The following is a 17,680-nucleotide window of genomic DNA, read 5'->3' on the forward strand; positions in this document are numbered from 1 at the left end:
GCGAGGCGAGCGTATCTTTTACATAACTCTTCAATAATCATGCGTGCTGCTTTCGAGAGAAATGTATTTATGAAAGAGGGAAGATGAAGAGCTTTGAAGAGCGTGACGGGGATGCTGATAGCATTTAAAGTATCGCGCCGGAAAATAGAGTTTTAAAGTAAGGGCAAAATTATGTAAATATTGTTCTGGCGTGTGCCAATTTTGGCGAGGTGCACACAGCGCCCGCCTTCTGTATTCGTGAGGGAAAAAAAAATGTCCGCAGCATCGTGTCGAAAGCAGTTTAATGCCGAGCTCTTACGGTGTTGGTTGACCCTTTTTGTTGTTGTTTAATTTGTACGTGCGCTGATTTAAAAAAAAAATGCTGATTTGCGCAATATATTATCAACGGGTAATTTAAGTAAATTTGATAATAAACATCTGGTAATTTGCTTAATTAACTATATTTCACCCCGCGTAATCTTATATAATAAACGATCGCCATTAATCTTTTCATACTTCGCGTTTTGTATTCGACGCGGAGCTGCGCGTAATTTGTTCGCCAGAGGGAGCAGCGAGCGCCCCAGCGGCGACGAGAGAAATAAGCCAGATGTTCAATCGGCATCGTTCGACAAAGGTCGTAACAAAATTAAAGAAGACCGGAACGGATTCCAGATAATGCCCGTGAACCGAGACATCTCGAGAGCGTAATTTATTCGCGAAGAGGGAGCCACCGTACATTGGCAGACGACACGCCATAAATAAGTGATAAACTCGGACGATTGTGGAAATTTTACGATGAACAGAGCGTGATTCCGGACGCATTTCTCGAGCGTTATTTCTGATTTAATGATGGCTGCGCAATGACGTTGGGTGAGGGGGGTGGGGTTGTTAGAATGCGACAGTTTAATCGAGATCGGAAGCAGCGTGGATTACTTCGAGATCAAGAAACGATTCGATTATGTCAGGGAGGAAGAATCCCAACCGGATTCGCGTAATTTGATAGATGGCGTTACTGGGGATGGGTACCACACATCCGGTTGTAATTTTCATTTGTTGAGGTACACCGACTCACAGGGGGGTATTCGTTGTGCAGTGCGTTGAAGAATCGACAAAGAACTGTCTGTAGCCCGAATATGTTTAAAAGGTGACGTCATTCAACCGTTTTCCCAATAAACTATTATTAAATGTCTTTCCGAGGATATTTCCTTTCCCTCTGACTCGTTAAAATGTCATCCTCATTGCGCGTAAACGTTTTAACCGACAAATCTGACGCAATCTGTACACGAAGCGTTAAGATTTGCCTCCCCCCCCCCGGGCCCACTCCAAACGACACCTTCAAAAAGGCGATGTGTTTGCGGAGGATATAAACTTACAGAATGCGGAGGATGTAACTCGAACGCCAGGCACCTGTGGGTTATGCCCAAAGAACTGCGCGAGAGATGTTTCATCTTGACGATGTCGTCAGCGAAGAAATTCCACTCCGAAGACAGAAGTGTCTACGTGTCGCCTCGCGTTATTGTCCTTGTAACATTCGAGTCCGGAACTGTGTCTTCCTTCATTCTTGGTTAGGCGCGTATAAAAGACCCAGATACGTCTCTCGTAACTCTCGGAGAAGGAATAAAAGTTGGCATTTTGTCACGGCGGTCCGGTTACCATGGTGACGGCTGTCGCTTCTCTGGATGCCGAATGGGGAGAATGCCTCGTCTCTTAAAACTCTTATTTTTCCCAGAGGAAGTATTTCGAGATGTGACAAGGTGCCTGCCCTTTCTACAGGCACGTTTCCAACAGATGTATTGAGCTTCTGCATCCCTACTTTATATTTTTTTTCTTTTAATTCACGGAGATCCTTTATAGCAAACACCACCGAGTTTTTATTTAATGTCAAATAGTCGCAGTTTGGTGAGCCAATTCCGAAAAGCCCATTGCATACTCATTATAGCGCGCTACAATTTTGGAAACTTCCAATAATGAACGTTTCGGTAGTTCCTCCTCTTGCCTTCTTCAAGTGCCCATTCGTTTAGGAGCAAAGACACTAATCCCGGGTACTGAAATAAAACGAGGTAACAAAATGAAACGTGCCCAACGGTGAGCCTTCGAAATCCCTTCTAAATTCGCAATTTCCCCGCTAGGTGTCGCCAGTGTCGACGCGGACAATGTTCTGTCCGAAACAGGTCGACATACGCATCCTTGTCTTAATCATTTTTTCACTTTTGTTGGTATGAAACGAGATCACTCAGTTTATCTCCCCCCTCCCTCCCTCCCGTCCGTTTGCTCCCGTTCTTCCGTAACTTCGCTCTACTCGACGTTCGTTTACGGCACTTTTTTTTGTTTGATCCCGTCTCTCTCTCTCTCTCTCTCTCTCTCTCTCTCTTTCTCGTCATTATCGTTATTCTGACAAAAGCCATTAGGAAGTCGCGCATCATTAGCGAGCACTTCTTCTGCGACGATCGACGGGGCTACTGACTTTTATTTTATTTTATTATTTTTTTTTTTTGTGAAAGGGTCAAGGTATCGCTTTGCATTGCTCATTAAAGGAATCGCGATCACGTGCTCATAGTGAAGGGGGTTACATTTAGGGTAATTTCCGCTCCTTTTTATGTCTTTGCCAATAAAACTTCGGCACGTTCTAAGAATAACCTGCGAGTGTGGGAATGAAGTCAAAATACCGTAATGACACCCGAATAGCGGCCTCCCTCGCGAGCACGGCAAGGATCCGTCAACAGGTGTGTGTGTGGCCGTGTTAGAAGAATAATCGAGAGCCAAATTTTAATTCTTTTAATGGAATTAAAATTAAAAATTGGAGTTCGGATTTAATTTTAAATTTCTGCGGTTTCTTTGAAAATGTCCTGAAAGGTTTTAATTCTAAAGTTGGATAATTTTTAAACGATTCTAAAGTTGGATAATTTTATTACTTTTTAAAAATTGTTAAATTTTGTTGTGCCACGTTGGCTTTTCGTTTTTTTCGTTTATACATTTTTGTCCGTTGAAATTCCCTCAGTGAGAGAAACCGTTCAAAAAATCAAATCAAAATCAACAAAATGAATCTTGATTATGATATTGGGTGATGAAATTGATACAGCGAAACTGTTCAGAGACCATTATCCTTGATAGCAACGGAAGTTCTCTTACACGTAACATCCTGTCCGGATGCCTTTTGTCTTCGAGAACAGAATTTAGCGCAGATCACAACTGAAATGGTGTAACATCCACTTCGACACAGCGTTTGAATTGATCGAGGGTCCTAAATCTGCCTTCCACCTCTCAAACACCCATCCTGTGGGCTGAAATGCCATCATCCTCAAAGACTCTTCGCAGAGAAGAACTTCTAAAAGCTACAGATTACAGAAAAGATTTCGTTACTGTCAAACCACACCACACATCTTTGAAGATAACCGAGATGTCAGTCAACAAACAATTCCATTTGTGACCACGAGTACTTTTTCCTGTTGTTTACTGAAGACCGCTTTCCACCGACAGCAAATCGCAGCCATGAATTTGCCGATTATGCGAAATAATTTGCGAAATATTCAATTCGTACACACAAGCGACCAACAGTCCATTGGAAAGCAGACTGTAAACAAACTTTGCAGAGAAATCAACGCTGGAAAGCATTTTTCCTTTTCTGGTTTCCAGCCATCGCGCACAAAGCTGCCTTTTCTTGACACCACGTGCTTAGGGACGATCCCACCGTGTCGGTAGCCTGTGACACAATCTTCAGCGATGAACTGTTGCATTCTCTGGTGACACACTTGTCGGCAATCACTTCAGACTAGAACGCTGAAACGTCGTGGAGATGCATTAACAACCGTCGGCATTGCGGTCCCACAGTACACTGAAGCAGTGGCTTTCTAGGCGCTCGTGGGAATCGGACCGGTATTTCGCCACTGTTACGCTCATATTAACTAGAGACGCGATTCTCGTGGATGACCCCCCCCCCAAAAGATCACGTGATACGAAACATCGCAAGAATCATTGCGTACCCTTTGGAGTCGCCTGATTTATTTGTTTTTTTTTTCCATCGATACGTTTGTCACTAGGTGGCACTACTTGTTTGTTTTGTTGTTGTTTTGGATCCAACATCCACATCGCAGAAATTATAAAGATGGCGTCATTAGCCGTACACTGGAAATTTATTAACGGGTCGTTAAGAAAGCCTCGGGACAAGTTTTAATGAACGACAATCCTAATTGGGTGCATCCATAAGTAATGAAGTTGTGGGGGGGGTGGCAGAAGATGGTCTACTGGCCTTTGTTCAGCGAGTGGCTCGTGTTTTAATTCAGTAAATATTTCTGCACTAGGCCTTATGAATATTTGAGATGGTAACGATTTCTTTCTTTCTCTCTCTCTCCCCCTCTATCCTTATCCTCCCCAGCTCTTATTTTACTTTAGCTCGTTTTTTTTTTCATTTCTTTCATTTTTTTTTTTTTTTTTTTTTTTTTTTTTTGGGAACCTAGTCCTTATAACATCCTTCCACTTCTAAGAATTCTTTGAAAAGAAACTATTCTTTGCTTACATCAAAAGGTAGACAAGTGCCTCAGCAATAATATCGGCTTCTGATTCTTTTTATTCTTCGTACACGGCCAAGTGGGAGTGTTTCGATGCTCGAAGTCTAAAAGGACAAATCAATAGGATCTACGGCATTTCGAAACAAGAAGAGAGAGAGAGAAAGAGAGAGGCACTAAGCTCAAGATATTGATTTCTACATCATTACAGTTAGTGGCTCTTAATAGCATTCTAGCTTGAAAGTTAAATATTGAAGATAAACAAGATGTTAGCCATTTTGTCTTGCCCTACCAATTTTTCCCCTCTCGATGGTTTGCTGGTCAAATAATCAGCAATTTCAGCTAACTGGTTGAAGCCCTGTTGCTTCATTTTGATATGACAAGCAAAAATTCCTAGTATTTTAATCCTTCGAATACGTCTATTGGATATTCGACAACTCTACTGGGATTACTTACACGTTTTACTAATTGACGAGGATTTATAGCGATTTTTTGGCCATTTCAACTTCAGCTCTTCGTGTGAAGCACCCAGTTCGCTTTACAGAGAGAGTCGTGCAATTATTTGCAAAAGACAGTTTAACAGAAGAAAAAAAATGAAGAAGAAAATATCTAAACGTTTTGGAATTATGGAAGTGGCGATCGATAAATAATTATCCTCACCAGGAAATATTTGAGTCGGGGATTTTCATCCTTCTATATGTAGCTGCCTTCTAGCATTACACATTTTTACACATCTGTGGACAGACTCCTTCTGGACTCTTCATTAAAACTACTCACATTGATCAGAAAAACCAGGCGGTTGTTGCAGATTTTCAGAGCCAAACCTGATTGCAAACTCCACTGCAAAAGCAGCTCTGTGAGTAGGAGCAATGTCGGCTAGGAGGCGGACACTTTTGGATAGCTCCTTGATCTTGATAGCTTCGCTTAATTTTCCAGAAGACTTCTGGGAAAGTAAATGACTTTGTTGACAGACAATTGAACCTTGGTGTTTATGTACCTGGCATTCGTCCATCGTCAATTTCATCAAAAAAATCGCAAACAATTCCCTCAAATCTTTCCTCAGGAGTTTTTGAGGAGCTCCCAACAACCTTGGAACCCATCGGGCCCCCGGTTTAGGCATGTGTAGGAACTCATGCATTATGGTGCAAACATTACCCATCTTCACTTCATTTGCTGTAAAATTTATGGTCTCACTTCAAGGACTAGCTGTTCGACTTTAGCTACAATGACAGGATCTGTGGCTGAGATGCGTCCCCTTTCTCTTGGGTCATCGTGCACACTGCTTCGCCCATACCTGGACTGTCTTTCCCAAGTTTTCACATATCATATAATGGGCAGTCCTCCCAACATACCGTGTTCATCTCCTCATGGATTTGATTTGCTTCTTTTCCTTGCAAACGAAGAAATTTTATAATGGATCGGACCTCAGACCTCTCCAATATACCACCCCTCGCTGTATTCCTGGTTCTAGTCCAGCAACCAATAGATCTCGAAAAACAAATAAATACGTATATTAAATATATAAACATAAATAAATGTATTCAGCAGCCACAGTGCATTAGCACCCGCTCTTTGAGTGGAACCTGGTTTGAGCCCTTGACTGTTAAATAAAATTAGCAACTGTATTCATGATTTATTGTAAACTCCTGACCAGTTGGTGGTGCCAAAGTATAAACAAGAACTCTTTTGTTTTTAATATCAAGCCCCTAACTCAAATATTTCTAGGTGAGGGCAAATACTTATCGACCATCCCTCGTAATAAGTTGCACTGCTACTAAGTGAATGGACCTAATCAATCTTCTTTTGTTTATTTGCAATCTCTTAACGGCTAAAAGTATCCTAAGAAGACTTAATAGTTCCGCACGAGTGCACTGTCGGATCCAATATCATCTTCCTCTTCTAAAGCAGAGGTAATCTTATCTGATCTTCATCCCGGATTAATATTCGTAATGGTAAAGTCTCCATTACGAATGTATTAAAACTTCATCCTCTTCCTTATTACGCTTCAGCCCGAACAGACCCCACTTTCATAACTGGCGCTTGTAAATTTCCCATCACCATGGCGACCAACGGTCCTGTTAGTAACCATTCGTGTAAACTAGGTGGCACTAAATGTCTAAAGTAGACATCTGATTCTTTATGCAGGCAATAACCTTAGCAGCTTCTCTTTATTTATTATTATTGCATCCAAGTTTTTATCGCTAAAATGTATTTCACATCCAATTAGGGCCGGACTACTGGGGCTTGTTAAATCCCGAGTGGCGGTTATGCAACAAAGGACGTCGTCAGTCTCCCGTCGATATCGATCCTGGACACCTTCTCTTCGACCCCCACCTGGGACCCATCTTTATTGATAAGACAAGGGTAAGTGTTTATAAAGACGCCTTAACTTGAACTTACGCGCACGCACGCACGCACCAGTGAAGCAATCAGTGGCGGCACTTAGACGGTAATGTCTATGAATGCAACCAGTACGCATGCGTGAAACATTCAATTAGCACTGCGCATGCTTGAAAACCCTTTTTAATTTGAAGTAATTACCGAGTTCTTTTTGTACAGAATCTCTGAAAACAATTTTTTGTACTAAACAACAAAAGAAATTGCGTGACATTTTTTTATTAAAGCAATCATATACGTGTTTTCCACACTGAGTTTGTGGGAATCATTGATATTATACACTAACTGGCTAAAAAATTAGAAACGTTTATTCAATATCTAGCATGGATTCCATTAGGTGTCTGAGGAAGTCTAGCTCTAGATTTTGCCATTCTTCCATCAGGATATTTGTCAGCTGCTGTATTGTGGTCGATAGAGAACTGCGAAGCCGTACTGCCCTTTCCAACATCTCAAACATATTGTCAACTGGATTCACATCTGGAGAATTAGGCGGCCAGAGTAGATGTCCAACTCTGGTCACAATAAGCCAGAGTTGGAAATCTTGGGAATGTTCCTCGAACTGCTCACATAGAATTTTGGCCCCGTGGATAGTTGAGCTGTCATCTTGAATGAATCCATCGCATTCCCATAAAAATGAAGCAGAACCAGTCTGCACCAACAGAACGTACCTCCTATGATGATGCCTCCCCATGCTGTTTGAGTGGTGGACACACTTCATGAGGCTCACGCCACACTACCATTGGTGCAAGAAAGTGCAAATAGAGACTCGTCAGCCCACATTAACTTTTTCATCTGTTCCACAGTCCAGTCCAGTCGTGGCGTTGGCGGCACAACTCCAAACTTTGTTTGTTGACGCAAATTGCAAAAGGTTTCTAATTTTTTTGCCCAGTGAGTGTAGATATTGAACTTAAAAGAAAGGTATACACAACGACGTGTTTCCATTGTCTTAATAATACCCGTATGAATCTGTTTTTAGATTTCAGATGATTTACCGAGTCCATTGTTAAGTGTTTGTCAACGTACCTCTTGGTGTTGACGGTTTCCAAGGAAGAATTTCGGGTTTTTGTTCCCTCATACTTGCATACAAAGATTAAAGCTATATTTACCTCGGTATTACGTATCGCAGAAGTAGCAGAAATATTTCAAGAAGGACAGGAAGAATTCAAATATTTTCAAGGACGAATGGTGATCTGACAATCCAGGATCTTCAAGGACCTGAGGAAGACTTCAACTATCTTTAGTGTAGAGTGTGTTTAGTGTCAAACGGCACCAGGGGTTTCCCCCATCTCCGCGTGCTATACATTGTGGGTGTGAAACAGAACACTGTCAATGCCAGAGGTTTAAAAGTGTATGGATTTTGTACATGTGTAGTGTCGTGTACCGTTGTTCCTCTGATCATTTAGCCGCTGGGCCCCTAATGGGACCCAACGTTGTCCACACTCTACCTCGTGGGGGCAGACCAGGTACACCGCTATTATAGTTATTTACTCTGGCAGGTCCTGCCACCTAATTTCCTGAGATCTCAGTGGCTATGACCTTAAAAAACATAAGTAATAAATAAATAAATAATAAAATAAAAATAAATAAAAAAAAACCGTTATAGTTATGGGTCAGCCAAAAAGAAGTGCTATTTATGCAAATAAATGTTAAGTTTTTGGGTGTAGGGGCTCAAGCAATTTAACAACGGTTCAGAAACTAGTAATTATAATTAAAAAAGAGAGAGAGGGGTGGGGAGACTGAAGGCTGGGGGAAAAGACAGAAATAAAGGGTCCATAGAGAAGATGACCCCCAAATCAGTGGAGCAGGCCCATGCCCCACCAGAGGGAAGAGAGGGGCAGCGAGGGGAGGAGGAGCCCAGAAGTCACCTCCCCCTCCCGCCCCGGGAGTGGAGGCAAAGGGCCACGCAAGGGAGCGTGGCTTAAAAAAAAAAAAAAAAACACACGACAGGAAAGGGAAGAAAAAAAAAATTCTATAAAGTCCCAAAGGAAGGTCTTGTATCTGGGTGAGAGCCAGTTTCGTTGAGTCCAAGGATGGTTAGTTTAGTCGTGGTGCCTGTTCTTGATCCCTGTAGATAGCAATGTGTCCTCCTTCGGGTGAACAGTCCCTGGGCGAATTTTGTGAACTCCTTATACTCCTCTTGCGAGTCCAACAGGTTCGATTCCCTATCGCAAGGGAAGTAAGTCTGCTTTGTCATCAGGAGGCAGCGGAGATCCTCATAGTTTTCACAGTTGTACATTATGTGATACCATGTCTCCACTTCCCCACAGACACAGCGGGGATCGTTTACTAATTTAAAACTGTTTAGTTTGGCATTCAGGGCCCAATGACCTGTTAAAAGATACGTAGTGTACAGTCCAGGGTGAAACCATGATGGTGCTTTTGGGTATAATCTTCCGACATCAGGCAGAAATTTCCTCGTTATTTCCCCTTTTGTGGATTCTGACCACCTATCCTGCCAGACCTGCTGCAGGTGGGTGGCGAGTTTTGTTTTCTCTCTTTTCAGGTTTCCTGTAGGGTCAATGGAGTGGCCCAGGAAGGTGCAGGGAAGCCCTTTTGCGAGATGCTGCACCATGGCACAACGCACCACCTCAAGGTCAAGGGGAGTGCTCCCGCCAGAACCTGCAGAGCATGTGTACTCACAGTGCAGCAGGCCCATGTAATAGAGAGAAGTATTGTCCGCTGGATGGAATCTAGTGTCCGTCTGTTAACTGCAGTAGTTGCTTTCTGGAACCAGATGGGTGACGCATAAGTTATGGCTGGTATAAATATCGTTTTGTAATAGAGTCCCAAGGTGTGCCTCTTGAGTCCCCAATCCCTCTTTAAAGATCAATGGTGATCTGACAGTCCCGGTTCTTCAGGGACCTAATCAGATGCGCCTCGAGTGATTCAAAAGGTAAGAAAGGATCGCCGATCTGAATACGATGGTATGTCTCCAACGAAAAATTCATTCCAGGATAGCCTACGAAAGAAAAGTGTGCGTGTCAAAATTGAAAATCAAATCCACGGAGATTTCTTTTCTCCGTATAAAAGGAATAATTACGAATTATCCCTCCGCATGAACAGCCAACCAGGCATTCCGCTTTACAGAAGAGAAGATTCAAACCTCGATGATTTATTTCATTTTTTTCCTGATCGCACTGCCGATGACAAACTCATCACACAACAAGAGTATCGAGTTCTCATCGGCAAAGCACACCCAAATGTAGTGGAGATGCTAAACACAGGCAGCTGAACGCTACTTTCTTCTGTCTAATAACTTAAATCTTATTAAGAGAAAGCCTCGTATAACCGGATTAACTCTGATTAGAAGGAGTTAAGAGAAACAAGTGTTCTGCAGGCAGAACATTTTCAGCTTAAGCGACAAGTCTAATGACTTTTAAGCTCATTTTCTCTAATTTTAGTCAATGGGAAATCGAATCAAGAAAGAAGAGTATTTAATATTCCTAGACATTGCAAGCGTTAATAGTTTTCTTAGTACAAGGTACGCTAAGTGGCGCAGGCGTCTTCCTTAAAAGCTACTTTTAAACCTGAGATTCCCAACTTCCAGGCCTGCTTTATTAGGCTGAAGTGTCTGAACTTTAACACACGCTGGAAGGGGAGTTCCTTCGATGATAAAAGGTCTAGAACCGCTGCTATAGATTTTTTTGCGAACGTGATACCGACACGCGAGCATTCTTTCTTTCTTGTTTATGTGTGGCACAGAGTTGGAGTAGCAATTTTTGTCCTATTATTCGATGGCTTTCTCACTGCGAGGACATTACTGTTGAGGACTGAGGGGTAATTTAGCCGATCGTTTTCCCGGAACGAGGTTGTGTCCAAATATCATTTTCCGCCTCTAACTAGATCCACGTACCCTGAGTAAATAATGGCTTTGCACCTACCGCACTTATGGGTGGACTGTAATGGCGTCCTTCACTCGGACGTGTTAAAGGGGACAATGGATGAGTTAACGTCTGTTCGTTTTAGTTTCGTCCATCATTGGTGGTTTGTTTAGAAAACGTCCAGCTGTTGTGTGCGAGTGTCTCCTCGATGATTGATCACCCAAATAAACATTTTCGATTGAGATATTGATTTTCATCCAGCAACTTCCCTTTCCTTTATTATTTTTTTCTTTTTTAATATCTTCGAAATTATTATTTGTCAATTGTTCCATCTGAACTCGATATGCAAAAAAAAAAAAAAACATAATAATAATAAATGCCTTCTATGGGAAAAAACCAAACGATCAGTGCGATATTAGTCGGTTGGTTTTTCCAGGTGCGTGCAAAAATTCCAGTCAGAAGAACTGTCATACGAATTCAATACCTCACGATCATAGAACGAATTATTTAAAAAATAGAGGGAGCCGCAATCGCTTAATGCATTTCGACGTTAGAATGGCATTTATAATAATAAAAATAGTCACGATTTATCAGGAGTAACAAATATGCGTGCCTCTCACTACAGCTACGCCTGATGACCTGAGTTACCTGGTCAGTGATTAACAAGAGCCTTTTACGTGGAACATGCCACGTGACCCTCTTGACCTCGGGTCAAGGGTCAAGTGTAACAGCATCCAGATCGTGGTAGGTGTTTGGCTCCGATTAAAAAAAAAAAAGATGGCGATCGCAAGACAGAGTGACTTTGAATTGGGGAGGGGAGGGGTGCGCACTAGTATTTAGGTAGTGCGTGGTGTCGTTAGTGCATAAATAGCCCAGTAATGAGGATAGATTAGCTTACGAGAAATTGTCGAAGGGCTACGCCCCAATCGTTACTTAATGGAGGTGGATGCCAAGAGATCTTCCTGACTGACGTGATCACAATTATGTTATCCGAGCCGTGACACGGGACTGCAGGCAAGATTAATAGAAGCGATGCAGGCACGTAAATCGACCTGACGTTGCGTTGCAAGAGTGATCGAATTAAATGTTCTTTCCTTCTTGACAGCGGAAATGTGTCTTACGTAAAACTACACGTTGCTCTCCCGCTTGAAACCTTAAAGAACCCTCCGTCCGTCTTCGATTCTTCATTTCGATTTTATCTCTTCTTATATCTCCTTTTTTAAAAAATTTACTTTCTTTCTGTCTTCACATCGCAAGTCAGTCTATAAACGGAGGGGGAAAAAGACTGAAAATCCCCCTCCACATCAACGGAATACAAACTGTGGCTGCAAACGCGCGGGCACCTCTAGGGTGTATTTTAATCCCCAGTGAAGCCCTCCAAGCTGATAAAAGCGCATCAGACTATTTATTACCAGGTATTCCTGATTATTCAGACTTTAAAGATATCGCCAATTAAAATAGGGTTAAAGACCGAATAATCAGGAATACCCGGTAACAAATCGTCACTTAGCCGTTTTATGTAGAAGAATGAATTGTATGTTGCTGTATTTTCTCGTTTACTTTTGTTTTTATTTATTTATAGGTCAACGGAACGCTAACCAACACGGGTCACAGCGTCGTATTTAGGGTTAACATGACGCCCCCGATAATCCACATCAGAGGAGGTCCGTTGTCGTATCGCTACAGATTTCACGAGATCCACCTACACTACGGCCGAGAAAACTCCAGGGGATCGGAACACACCATCGGAGGGCAGAGTTTTTCGGCCGAGGTAAGAACCCCACGTCCGCTCCGAAGCCGCTTTTCGGTTGATTTGATTTTTAATTGCGCATTATTCGGTACGCAATGCATGCCGGGCGGGCCGTTTCATTTGATAGAAGGCAGTGAAGTCCTGGATGCGTTGGGAGCAATCTTCCTTCCTCCCTTTCATCTAATCAAGCGATGCTCATCGTCAGCTTTGATCGTTTGACATTGGAAGACCTCCGCAGAGACATCGAAAGGGTAAATTGATTAATTCAATCCGGTCCCAATTAAACCAACCGTGTACACACATTGGTGGAGAAATATCCAACGATGGGAGAAAACAGTTGCGAGTATTATCGCGATATTTCTGTCTGTCGTTTAAACTACACTTCATATAATATGAAGAATTAATTAGCGAATCGGCTCTTTTCCCTTTCGACAAATAATCTGGATAATTAGTTCCACAATCAGCCCACAGAGACGTGCTTGACTGTAATTAATTTGTGTTACTCTTCGGCTACACAAGTATGCGCTGGAGGATATGGAATCCGAAGCTACACTTCTCTTACAACACGAGGATGGAGGACATTTGGGCTAAATGGCGCTAATCAAACTGAATCTTGCTTATTACGAATAGTTCCGCGCAATTTTCCGCCTTCGTGTATCTCGTACGTGTCAAATTTAAGTCTGACCCTAGCAGACGATCGATGGAATCGGTTCGTTTTGCTAACAATGGGAGAAGCAAGCGGACGAATCAGGAAAATCAGAAGTTTGAGGCTCGTGTTATTAAAACGAGAATCCACGATTGGATATTTGTGGTTTAATTCGATCATGCACAAACATTCTCGCGAATTTTAAGAAAATTGGTCTTTCCACGTAATCGGATTTTAAGAAAGGTATGATTGATGGCGCGTGGATATCAGGAGAATGAAATCTCACGAAAATAGACGAAAAAAGAGAAAATGGCAAAGGAACAGTAAGATAGAATCTTGGGCCATTGGTAGTACTCTAAGAATTGGAGAATTCTTAGAGATCTGTCTTTATCTTTAATCGGGGCTGTAGTAGCCGATCTCAGGAGGATTATTAGAATTAGTCATCCAATATTGAAAAGAATTAGAATTAATCATCCATATGAAAAGACGGATTGGTTGAAATAAGCAGCAGCTGCCAATCACACCTGTAACCAATGAGATCCAAGACACATAAAGCCGGTTAAAAAAAAAGAAACAAAAGAATTATTGAATCCCTGATGGAAACGACAATAAACCATCAGAATTGTTGCTGTGGGCCGCATCGAAGTTGGTATAATGTTCGAGAAACAACCGAATTTAATATATCTCGCGAAATCCAAAATTACGCTCCTGCCATCCATGATATGTTTGGTAACAACAGACGAGTTTAATCAGAATAGTCCTCCACGAATGTCGTCCACTTAATAGTTCCACGGGGGAAAGGCGAGTGTAATTTGATAGGCAGTTTGGTGCGACATAAGTTACGGCTTTCTAGTTTACATCCGCACAACGCGTCCATGCTTTAATATATGTCTAATTTGCTCTACATGACAAGACTCATTAACTTTGCCAGTCGAGTGCAGCCGAGCAGAACCAGCGAACATTGGGCCGGAGATAGATGCGAAATGTTATCCCAATACCGTGCTGTTCATCTCGGCTGCGAGATTGTATTGTAATACGTGCTTGTGGTTGCTGAATCCTGCAGGTCACCTTTAAAAAGGGGGGAGGGGGAGGACTCGGTAACGATGTTGAAAAGCGGATATTTGGTCTGTCTGCCAAAATATCTTCATTTACTGAATTCGAACAACAGCGCATACTTTCAGTTCACCGATGTGGATAAGTTCCAGGAAGTTTATGCTCGCAGGAGGAAGGTGTGCGTCTCAAGCACGCGTCTTAAATTTACATCTTCTCGCGACTGTTTGTAGAAATGTGGAAAAAATTTATTTAATAAAGAAAACAAATGGAGTGTTATTGGGAGGATGGAAGAGTACGTGGATAGAACCTTGAAATGAACCAATATCGAGATGAGGACATAATCGTTCTGTCTTGTGGGGAATAAATTACATCGCTCGCTTTTAGAGACGCAGTAAATATTCAAAGGTTGTCCATGGAGTATTGAAACATTAACTTTGCCACTTCAGTTTCAAAACACGAATCTTCACAAGCTTCAGACATCTAACTGCAAGCTACCACCCTTATTTCTGTTTCATATTTTCAATTATTTGTTTAATCCAGGACTATCTTTCTTCTTACAGCTTCCCAACTCCGATTAAAATCCCTAGAAGCTTTGTCTACACACGCATGCGCACACAAGGCCTTATCTGATTCCGGGAACCGATTTCATTACCAGCTTATGGTTTGAAAAGTTAGATGGTGAAGTGATGTGAGATGTATCCTCGATGTTTTCCTCAAAATGGCCCGGATTTCTGATTTAAGGCGCTTATATTTGGCTTCGTCTCCAAAAATAGGATTCGACAGGATTAGCTTCGCTCGAAAGAAGTCTTCGTCTGTGACGTCACACGCAGAAGACCTCCGTAATAAAATAAAGAAAAAAAATTTAAAAACAAATACGATGTTTAGTGATTATAAAACCACTCCTGAGTATTTAAGACGTCAGAGAAACTTTACTAATTTTTCCTGTTTATTACGTTTAATTTCCTCTTTTGCTATTTCAGAGCATAGAATTTCTTCTTGAGTACACAAATTATGGAGGAGAAAAAACACGCGATGTTCCATTTTTTTCATATCTGTATTTTATTGTATTTTGAGTGAGAGAATATCAGATTTACTTTTAGTGATGGTACCAGTAACGTGCTGCTGTCATAATAAAAAGCTAAGGTTATAATTTCGCTAATCTAACCTTCTTTTGATGTTCTTTAGGTTCAAGTGTATGGATACAACTTTCAACTCTACAAAAATATCACCGACTCCTACGACAAAAGCCATGGACTTGTAATTATCGCTCTTCTAGTCAGAGTAAGTAAGCATCGCTCTTATATCTGTTCTTATGTTTGTGCCAACCCCCCACCCCCACCGCGCGAATGTTCATAATTATTGTTTGCACGAGTTGCTAAACAAATGGCAAAGGTATAGTAAGACAGAATCTCCTGTCGGGCTAGTATTTGAGAAAATGACTCTACCGAGGACAAAAGTCACAGCAAGGAAGGAACCGTCCACATGCCAGTTGTTACAAAAGAACGAAGAATTATGTAAAATTACTGAAATTTAAAAAAAATCGCCGTGCACCTTAGTAAATTAAAATTACACAGCTCTTAAAAATCAATATATATCACTTAGCGTTGTAAAGGATGGTACAAAATCACTACATGTGTTTACATATTTGTTCCTACGTTGCACAAGAAAGTCCAACCCCTCCTGTGCAGAATTCAAGTGATTTTCAAATAAAAAAATTTATTTGAAGTATGATATTCATCAAGGAGTAAGATTCGGGCTGTAGGGTAAATGTTTGAGCTTCTAATTAAGTCTGTCTATTGCAGCTTTCATAACTTTTGACGTATGGTAATCTCTTTTTTGAGTAGAAAAGCAACATTACCATTCAATGTGTTTGGACGATTGGTTTTAGCAGGCTCAATAAATAGCGTTCCTTAGATGCCCCAAAAAATTTTACCAAAATTTTACCGCGGCTGGAAAATGCTTTCGTTTTCAGTATCGGCCCTGATTTCCACTGAGATCTAATATTTTGTTTCTTCTCGTAATGATAACGAGTGAATTCTGCCTCAAATTGAGATGGTGGCCAGTTTCTTAGAGGGCCAACTGGGAAGTGAATAATGGCGTGCTGTTCACGTGAAGAGAGAAACAAGCGAATAAAGTATCCCCAAGCGGGGAACATCGGACGTGCACTTGATTACAGAGCTGCAACATCTTTTGTGGTAAATTTAAAAGTACAAACTACGTATCAATAATAACAGAGCGTGAGCAAACCGTCACGAGACGTAGCGCCCTTCCCCCCCCCACTGTTTCCTTAACGCATAATCAATAGAAGCGGGCGTGTTGAACAGCAAACGTCCCCAATAAACTGTGTGTACATGGCAAGGGTGAGTAATGGAGTAAGTTTTGTTATTATATTTTAATGATGTTTTGCCGTAATCACCTGTAAGGCAGGGGACGGGTTGGGGGAAAGGAGACAGACAAGAAAACTGGCACCCTGACTGCAGACAACCCTTATACCGACTATTGCGCGCCGACATTAGTTTCGATAAAGTAAAATGGCCGCGTTAATACGCACGCTGCAGTAAAGAAACCTACAGCGGCGGGGCCCCCTTTTCTTATTCAAGGGCCCCCATCCATATTTTCCAACGATGAAGCTGTTTCAGTTGAAGTATGGTCTTAGCATTTCCGTTGCTTTTTTAACCCTAACTGGGGAACTATGTGAAACATAGTTTAGTATATGGTAAGTTACCCAATTCTTTAGTGTTGCGCAATGCATGCAGAGATGATGAGACACGTCATCCATGCGGAGTTAACGTCCGAGACCTTCCATCGAAGGACAGCAGCCAGTATCTCGGCGTACACTAGAATAGCTAATTAAATCCACCACCATTACAGCTCTCCAGCGCAGCGTTGCAGTGAAGGTGGAGAGCAGTGAGGTGTATTTATGTGTCCACGAGTACGGCGCGAAAGGAGAGATAATATTTCTCCTCGAGTTAATTACATCATCACGGTCATTGCAGATTTTTATTAATTATGTATTCATTTGTTTGCGGGGCAAATTTGTTGGTGAGAGTTGTCCACTTCCGTTTGTGCAGCTTTACAATTCAACTGAGCCATCGCACTCTATCTGATGCTGGAACTGATTAAGGAAATTATTGCAGATGTTTATTGTTGCTAATCTGGAATTCGCTATACAATTAATTACAATATGGAACTCGTTTTACGTCACCAAGCTTCGCTATCAACACCAGTTTCCATTCCAGTTAGCAGACGTTCGTCTTGCTGCTCGACTAAATGAAACAGATCGGTCTGTCTGTGCAAGTGTGCTATAACTTTTGGTAGGATAGTGTACTTCCCAACGTCGGTATGTACATTCTGATGCAGCCCAACTAGTAGCATATGAATAAAGAAAGATCCCATGAAAAAATTGGAGTTAGTACTGCCAATAAGCATCGAGTGGATAAATACTTTTGTAAGGATAGTATATATCTAAACCATAATAACAAAACTCTTGTTTTTCAGAAAATTAAAATTTTTGGCGCCCTCTAGCGTCCTA

The 17,680-nt window shown here is 41.7% G+C and overlaps 1 protein-coding gene across 2 annotated transcripts in view; it reads left to right on the forward strand.

The window, feature by feature from the left end:
• The window catches only part of LOC150085514 (carbonic anhydrase-related protein 10-like), an 84,276-nt gene that overhangs the window by 55,894 nt on the left and 10,702 nt on the right, over positions 1–17,680 (forward strand). The window contains exons 3-5 of one of the 2 annotated variants that reach the window (XM_090373308.1): positions 6,709–6,845; positions 12,282–12,470; positions 15,334–15,433. In XM_090373308.1, the coding sequence (XP_090229434.1) occupies positions 6,709–6,845; positions 12,282–12,470; positions 15,334–15,433 (426 nt within the window). The remainder of the gene's footprint in view (positions 1–6,708; positions 6,846–12,281; positions 12,471–15,333; positions 15,434–17,680) is intronic. The other variant, XM_090373307.1, reaches the window with a different exon arrangement.

The sequence above is a fragment of the Mastigoproctus giganteus genome, chromosome 5 (genome assembly GCF_048544385.1).
Source record: "Mastigoproctus giganteus isolate SK-2022 chromosome 5, ASM4854438v1, whole genome shotgun sequence".
Taxonomy (NCBI): Eukaryota; Metazoa; Arthropoda; class Arachnida; order Uropygi; family Thelyphonidae; genus Mastigoproctus; species Mastigoproctus giganteus.